The sequence below is a fragment of the Eulemur rufifrons genome, chromosome 19, assembly GCF_041146395.1.
Source record: "Eulemur rufifrons isolate Redbay chromosome 19, OSU_ERuf_1, whole genome shotgun sequence".
In the NCBI taxonomy this organism is placed as follows: Eukaryota; Metazoa; Chordata; class Mammalia; order Primates; family Lemuridae; genus Eulemur; species Eulemur rufifrons.
Window position 1 is genome coordinate 101,698,830 of NC_091001.1, and position 8,155 is coordinate 101,706,984.

An 8,155-nucleotide genomic window follows, 5' to 3' on the forward strand; every position below is an offset into this window, starting at 1 on the left:
ACTCTGCCAGGCTCCGAAGTGCGCTGCAGCCCAATCTACGGGGACAGGATCCCAGTGCATAGAGCTCTTGCCTACCACCCCCACCTCCTCGGGAACAGGCTGTGTCCTAGCAGCGCAAGAATAAGACTTCGAAACGCGCGATTACAGCTCGCTCACATCTGCTAGAGGCTGTTTCCTCTCGCGCGCCAGGCGTGCCCTTGTGGGCCTAAAAACACAGAAGGGATCGCGCGGGACTGAAGAAGAGGGGACGCAGGTCGGGAGAGGCCGGGGCCAAGCGAGCGCAGCTGCCAAAGTCGGTTGCCCGGGTCAGCAAAACTTTCTTTCTCAGTGCGCAGGCGCAGGGCTGGGTTGGAGGGGCCGGGGAGGGAGGGGAGGAATCCTGAGGCAAGGGGCGGAGGGGGGGGGGGAGAGGGAGGGTGGTGGATTAAAATAAGTAGGCGGCTCGGTGCTAAGGGATGAGTGAGTCGGAGCTCGGCCTTTCCCCAGCACGTTCTCAGCCGCTCCAGGTTCAGACTCAGCCAGGGAGCCGCGAGCGAGATTCACCGTCCCCGGCGGGCAGGACTCCGGGGCTGCCGAGCGCTCCCGCGTGTCGGGCGCCCGGAATCCCCGCGGCCGGAGGGAGTCAGGACTCTAGAGCTCCAGGGGTGCCGGTGGGCTTCAGCGCCTCAGGCTTCCCGCGTCCCCTCGGCGAGAGCCCCAGTGACGTGCTCAGCCCCGGGACCGCCGCCGAACGAGGTAACTGCAACCCTGGGCGCCCGAGCTCAGTAAGGGGAACGCGGGCAGGACTCTCGGGTTCCTTGTCACTGCGCGGCTGGTGCCTTCTCTTTCGCCGTGTGTCCGAAGGACGCTCTTGCCAAACGAATGTTGCAGAATCTTTGTGAAAGTGAGAGCAGGATGGTTGGGGGGTCCTACGGGCTCAGAGACTTCCCGCGCGGAGTCCTCGGCCTCTGACCTCGGGGGAACGAGGGGGCGGGCCTCCGCCGCTCCTGCCGCCAGCGCGTAGCGCTCCGCGGGACCTGGGGCAAGGTGCCTGCGTCCTTCGGAAGTCAGTCTGTGGGCCCCCTTTAAGAAACTGGAGCAACTTCGGCGGGCACAAACTTTCCCGAGATGCGCTCCTAGCTCAGGCTGACTTACTTGCCTTACTGAGCTGATGAAAAAGGAGGGGAGAGTGAGTGGATGGCCACAGCCACGGCCGACCGCTCCGGGGACAGGTGCATGCCCCAGCCCGGTAGCGCTTTAGTGAGAGTTTGTCTTTTGAGGAGTTGTGCTGCGTCCGGTATGAGGCCGACTATGCTTAGGCGCTCAGGACTGCGTGTCCGACCTCCACCTCGCACTCGCGCTCTGATTTAGGAATATTCTCTACAGGGTGATTGCTCTGTGTCCTCAAGGCCCAGAGCATACCCCTCTAATGCCCTGGTGCGGGGAGGCAATGCAGAGGCATAGAGCACTGCTTCCAGTTCGAGACCCCCGCGCCGCAGTAGTGGAAACACTATGGAGCCTCAGTGTCTCGGGGCAGGGGACTGGAAGGGAAGAATTCTTTTACTCCCCGGACTGCCTCCTAATCCAGCCTTCAGGAAGGAAGGTAGAAACCTGCGGAAAGAGGGAAGGAGGTGAGGGGCTTCCTGCTGAACTAATTTCTCTCCCAAAATGTCTCTGATAAGAAGAATGAAAACCACTGTCCAGTCCTTTTTCAGCAACTCGGGCAGTAGCGAGGTAGGCTCTGAGAGCGTAAAGTAGTTGCGAGGGGTTCTTTGTTGCCATAATTTGCTAAATTTCGTCCAAGCTAAGAGCTGCGCCTTGGCTCTTGGGAACGGAAACCACGTGCAAGGCTAGTCTCCCGTGTTCACAGCCTCTTAGGGAAGAGAAGGGCTGGAGGCGACGGGGGGCGACCGGTGGGTAGATGTTCTAACTCAGGCTCCTCGAAGTAATTGCAGTTTCATTAAAATTGGGGAGAAGATCGCAGAGGACCCAGCGGGCATTTAAGTGCAGAGGGATGGCCGCCTCGCCGGTGGGTTTCTTAGATCTCGTTAGTTGGGAAAATGCTACACAAGTATTCGGTGCTGGTCAGTCCTCCCGACGGGGTTCCGGACGCCTGTCACCACTCGTGTTGGGGATTCGATGTCAAGGATGATTTTCTTGGGTTACTGCTGGGCTCCTCCAGGCGCACGCTCATGGAGTTCGCTCCGTCCTCATTAATGCAAGCAGTTAACTTGCTCACGCTCAATTAGCCCCGAATAAACCACTTTAATAGACTTTGCACACTTCATTAATGCCCAGCATAAGGCTGGCGGCAGACCCGGGATTGGCGCTCCCTCGCGCGAGTCCGGGACGCCAGAGCCCGTGCGGCGGCGCAGGGACCTGGAAGCCAGAGCGCGATTGCCTTTCCTGTGCGTAGTTGGGACCCTTACTCGCACCTTTTAGGTCCAGAAGCCCGAGCTCCTTGCGGAGTGGATGCCTGGCCTGGGGAGACGTTTTCTTTCTTGAGTTTAAAGATCGAAAGGATTTGCACTGGGGATCCGGGGTCAGGGAAACAGGAGCCGGAGAGGCCAGCGTTCGCTCATCTTCTCCGGCAGGAGAAGCCAGTATGAGGCTGTGTTTTTTTCTTAGCCTGACCGCCTGAAACCGGATCGTGCTTTCGGCCCATTTTGAGACTAGTGTAATGAGCCACGTCTCGAACGAATTTCGTCCCCAGCAAAGTCGTTGGCGGGAGCCTGGGGAGCCCTGGCCTCGGAATGCGGCAGAAAATAAGAAACTGGCTGGGCCGCTGAGGAAAATAAATGTAGTGTTGGGAGAAACAGGATCGGGCAGATAGCCCGGAGAGGTTGGCTCCCAAGAGCCATGGGAGCTGCGAGCTCCCCTGGCCCCCTACGGAGCCCAAGGCCGCTCTGGTCTTCTCCGCTTCTAGGCGGAAGGCGAAAAAAGGCCTGGTGAGTTTGGTGGATTCTCCCACCCGGGCACGGAGCGGGTTCTGCCGGTGTGCAGCCACGGCCGCTCGCCCGGCCTTCCATAGGGCAAGCACCCGGAGGAGCAAGCGGAGGCCTCCGCGTCGCCAGGCGGGCTCCGGAGACCAGGAGATAAGGATCTGATTTCCAGCGCCCGGAGGGAAGAAGAGGTGACAACAAATCAAAGAGCGCTCAACTCACCTAAATCCCGGCCGACCTTTGAAGTTGGCGAGTCTTCTCCTCCTCCCCCTTCCCCAACCCAAACGAGTCCCAGCTCCCTCTCTGGCCCAATTCGTATTTTGCTTTGCTTTGTCTCAGAGCTCCGGGATGGTCTCGGTTTGTCCCTGGCACGACCTGTGTTGGAGCACTAAAGATTAGTGCGGAGGCCATGGCTCTACTGGCAACGCGGGCGCTGTAGCTCCAGGGTCCGGGTCACCGCAGATACGTACCTCCCCTAGCCCTGAAGCTGAATTAATTGCAGCAGTCATTTGGTTTTCACCCGATTGCTAATTTAACCTGGGCAGGCAAATCTCAGCCTGTCTATGGTGTTTGTATCTGGCATCCCCAGCCAGGCCTTTTTCCTTAGGGTGCACCACATAACCAGCGACCCTCCTGCCAGCTTCCAAAGAAAAAGATTTTCTGGGTCAAGATTGTCCTCATTCCTTCTGGGAATAGGTGCTGCACATCCCTAGATAGGGGTGGGCATTTAGAGCCTTGCTTGCAGCAAAAGGCAGAGGAGTGTACCCTGGGCCTTGGCCTGGACCAAAGGTCTGCTAGTCCTAGGGAGGGGGCGCTATGAACTGAGGAGCCAAGCAGGGACCTGCACATCCCAGGGCAGAATTATTATTCCAGGTTAGAGGAGAGGACTGAGGAAGAGAAGGAGAGGAATTAGCAGTAAAGAAAGAAGTCAGCAGCAGGGGATTGAGATTGGGAAAGGAGAAGGGAGTTTCAAGGACCCTGCACTGACAATGACTTCTTGAGTAGCCCTAAGCTCTGAGCCAGAAGTTCAGCCTTTGGGCCTCCAGAGGCTCCCTGCTACTTTAGACTTTACTCTTCTCTGCCCTTTCCTCCACTGGACAGACTTGAGTTAGGAGTGTCTGGAAAAGGTAGAGGTAAAAGTCCTCTTTGCAGAGCCCAGACCTTTCCACAGAGTCTGGAGACCATGGCAAAAGGCGGCCAAGAGATGCCAGTCCCTGGTCACTTCAGTGTGGCTTCCCTCTGACCTCACTCAAGCTCCCTGACCTTGTAGTTGGAGGGTGCATAGACCAGGGCAACAGAGGCCTGACCTCAGTGCTCTTGCCCATAGTCACATCCACCTGCCCAGGGCTCACCAACATTCTGACAGCTTAAAGATCCTGCTCTCCTTTCCTGTGGGGGAGTGTGGGTGCCAAAGCCCCCCTGTGTGAGTGAGATGTCTGACTGAGTGAGTAAATGATCATGGGTGTCAGCACCCTCCTTGAAACAAGCAACTGCAGAGAGGGTAATGCCAATGGAGTTCGCTAACAGTAAGGCAGGAAAGCAAACATGAGGTCAAAGTTGAGAGTTTTGAGAAAGATGACACGACTTCTTTGGCTTCTGGAAGCCAAACTGAAGGTCAGCCAGAAGACCTTAACATGCAGGAGCCAGGAGGGGTGTGAATTGTGTGCATGCGTGTGTGTGTGTGTGTGTGTGTGTGTGATGGTTTCTGCATTTCGTAGCCAGTGTTGTGCCATAAAACACTGGTTGTCATAGTTTATCTTTGCCCTCGGCTGTCAAGTGTACTTCAGAATGTGTGAATCTGTGTTTATCCATCAGTGTGCATTTCTGTGTTTGTTTATCTGCACATGAACGTGTGTGTGTTCCCCAACTCCTGTTATTTTTGTAGGGAAGTGTAATTCTGTGTTGACCCAGGCTTGCCTGGCCGTCAGTTTCTACATGCCAGTTTTCCTGTGCTTGTGCCTTTCTCAGTGTCCCGTATACAGTGGGCCCTTATTTTAAGTTGGTTGCTTTGCATAGAATTTAGTTTCCTACTGGTTTCTTTATAAAGCTGTGTGTCTCTGCCCTCAGAGGGGTCCCTCAGACTAGGGAGGGTTTGGAAAAGAGGGCTCCGGGGCATCCTATGTTCCCATCTTCCTTGGGAGGGCAGTGGGTTCCCTGGGTGGGGTCTTAGACTCTGCAGCTCCTGAGCTGGGAGGAGGAGAGGGTGTGGCTGAGCTGGAATTCAGGAGGAAGGTGACCTACCCTGAACTTCTCTTTTCCTGTCCCCCTCCCTTCTTCCTTTCTTTGCAGATCGAGATTGAGAACCCACTGCAGCTACCACAATGGGCAGCAAAACCTTGCCAGCGCCAGTGCCCATCCACCCATCCCTGCAGCTCACCAACTATTCCTTCCTTCAGGCAGTGAACGGCCTGCCCACAGTGCCCTCGGACCACCTGCCCAACCTATACGGTTTCAGTGCGTTGCATGCTGTGCACCTGCACCAGTGGACGCTGGGCTACCCCGCCGTGCACTTGCCGCGCTCCTCTTTCTCCAAAGTGCCCGGTGCCGTGTCCAGCCTGGTGGACGCGCGCTTCCAGCTGCCGGCCTTTCCCTGGTTCCCTCATGTCATCCAGCCCAAGCCCGAGATAACCGCTGGAGGCAGCGGTCCAGCGCTCAAGACCAAACCGCGCTTTGATTTCGCCAACCTGGCCTTGGCTGCCACGCAAGAAGATCCGTCCAAACTTGGCCGCGGAGAGGGCCCCGGTTCCCCCACGGGTGGGCTGGGCGCCCTCCTGGATGTGACCAAGCTGTCTCCAGAAAAGAAGCCCACGAGGGGACGTCTGCCTTCCAAGACCAAGAAGGAGTTCGTCTGCAAGTTCTGTGGCCGCCACTTCACCAAGTCCTACAACTTACTGATCCACGAGCGGACGCACACTGACGAGCGGCCCTACACCTGTGACATCTGCCACAAAGCCTTCCGGAGGCAAGACCACCTACGGGACCACAGGTGCGGCACTGTGGGTGGCCCAAGGGGAAGCTCACAGACTGCTCCTGGCCTCACTTTCCTCCTCCCTAATGAGATTCATGAGACCCCCTACTGGCTCCAAGTCTCCCAGCTTCTGGGAATTCCTTAAAATCAGAAGGAAACCATAGGACGCTCAGGGATAGGTTTTGGAGCCTGAGCAGAGAAAATGTTGGGATGAATTGTACCTAAGTCTAAGTCAGGTGTCCTTGAGCTCCAGGCAAGCACAGGATCTCCTCAGCCCCCTTCCTATATCCTCAGGGCTGTCCAAGAGAAGTTTCTGAGAGGAAGGAAAACATGACATGTGACACGTGAAAATTAAGTACTTGAAATGTGCAACAACTGCGCCTAAGAAACTGAAGTTGTAGTTTTATTTAATTTTAAGTAATTTTAATTTTAATAACCACATATGCTAATGGCCACCCTCCGGACAGCACAGTTCTAGCAAATTGACCCACCCCAGCTCCCCGACTCACCTTCGGGATTGACCAGGTGTGAGAAGGAAGCTGAGCTTGCCCCTCCTCCTCAGGACGGCGGGTGGGCTGTTTGGCTGGACTTGTTTACGGATCAGACTTGCCCAAACGTCTCCTTCACCTCCCCCCTCCAGCCACAAACTCAGCATTTTGCCCCATCCGCACTTGGCACCCCACACCCCCCTTTTCCTGTGAGGGAAAGGTCCTCAGAGGAGTGGAAGGGGATCTTGGGCAACCGTTTATGGCATTGAATCATTTTGCAAGGATTAACTCTCTGTTTCTGCCCTCAGATATATTCACTCCAAAGAGAAGCCTTTCAAGTGTCAAGAGTGCGGGAAAGGATTCTGCCAGTCCAGGACTCTGGCTGTCCACAAGACGCTACACTCACAGGTGAAGGAGCTCAAAACCTCCAAGATTAAATGCTAGAGTCTCTGGGTCACCAGGACCCTGGGCCTGAAGGCGACTCCTCCTCCAGAAGGACCTCCTCCAAAGGGATGGAAGCCTGAAGGCGACTCTGGCGGACAGCAGGAGAGGCGCTCGGGGACCTTCCCCTACCCCAACATTGTCCCCTGGGTCCCTGGCGCACGCGGCACTCCACAACCCAGCCCGGGGCCGTGACCCCGACCGCCCAAGCCGAGCGGCTCCCCCAGGACGCGGCTAAACTCTTGGCCAAAAGGCGGTACTCAAGTGGCACAGGGGAAACTTCATTAAAATAAGAAAGAAAGCTCCGCGGAGCCGCAGAGGCGCCTCTCCCAGAAGTATTACTTTTTCTATGGTTATTTTGTACGTTTTCTTTATTATTTTTTCCTTTGACCATATAAGCTTGTAACTCTGACTGCGGAATGAGAGAGAGGAAAAGAAGTTCTGCTCCCTGGCAGCTTCCAACCCTTCCTCCCGTCCCCATCCCCACCCCGGGAGCCCGCAAAAGTGTAATCCTTGTATCTGCTTCAGCCGCCCGGCCTGGCGACATCGGACCGGGAGCGTCCTCTCCCAGCTCCCGCCGTGCAGCGGCCGTGGGCTCCCGGACTCGGACCTCGGGCATGCGGGCAGGAGGGGGCCCTGTCCGCGGCTCCCCTGCTGCGCCGCCACGACCCCGCGAGGGAGCCATCGGCCAGGAGCCGGGCGTTGTATTGCGATTGGCACTTTATGCTGACCATCGGTAACGGACATTTATCACTGGAGTTTTTTTTAAGTATTAAATAAACGATTATTTTACAGGCATTGCAGGATGGGTAATTTCCCTCTCAAATGCTGGAAGCCGGGCTGCTCCTTTCTTTGAAAGGCGCAGATTTCTCTGCTATACTCCAGCCTGTCCCATTCCCCCCACCGCGTAGTAGGAGGACGGGGCTGGGATGGATGGAGAAACCCCCCTCTCTCCCAGTGTCGGTCTGCCTCTGCCCCACCACGTATTTATTTTCTTGCTTCTCCGCCTTAATGTTAGTGTCTCAGTCTCCCCACTCCTCACCTCCAAAGGGCTTTGAGTGTATAAAGAAGCTGAGCCTGAGGCCAGCACGCTGGCCGCGAGAAATGCCTGCAACTCCGAGTGGAGTGCTATGGTCGCTTAGGATCCGCTAAGGGTACAGAATATCACCTCTGTACCCCCCCCCCCGCCCCCACCGGCCTCTGCTTGGGGTGGAAAACACTCGCTCTCACTGAGCCTCAGAACAGCACTTTCTCCCGTTCACCCGGTCCCAAAACCCAGTTGCAAATACACAATCAGCGCTGCCTCCCCAAAGCCTCTCTCTCCCTCCCTTGAGATA

At 56.4% G+C, this 8,155-nt stretch overlaps 1 protein-coding gene across 1 annotated transcript; it reads left to right on the top strand.

Annotated features, from left to right (window-relative positions):
• The first annotated feature begins 457 nt into the window (after positions 1-457).
• Positions 458-7,616, top strand: OSR1 (odd-skipped related transcription factor 1). The gene is made up of 3 exons (XM_069494746.1): positions 458-735; positions 5,211-5,907; positions 6,686-7,616. Exons 2-3 carry the CDS (start codon positions 5,243-5,245, stop codon positions 6,819-6,821), a joined length of 801 nt encoding a protein of 266 aa, XP_069350847.1. The 5' UTR covers positions 458-735; positions 5,211-5,242; the 3' UTR covers positions 6,822-7,616.
• Positions 7,617-8,155: the final 539 nt, after the last annotated feature.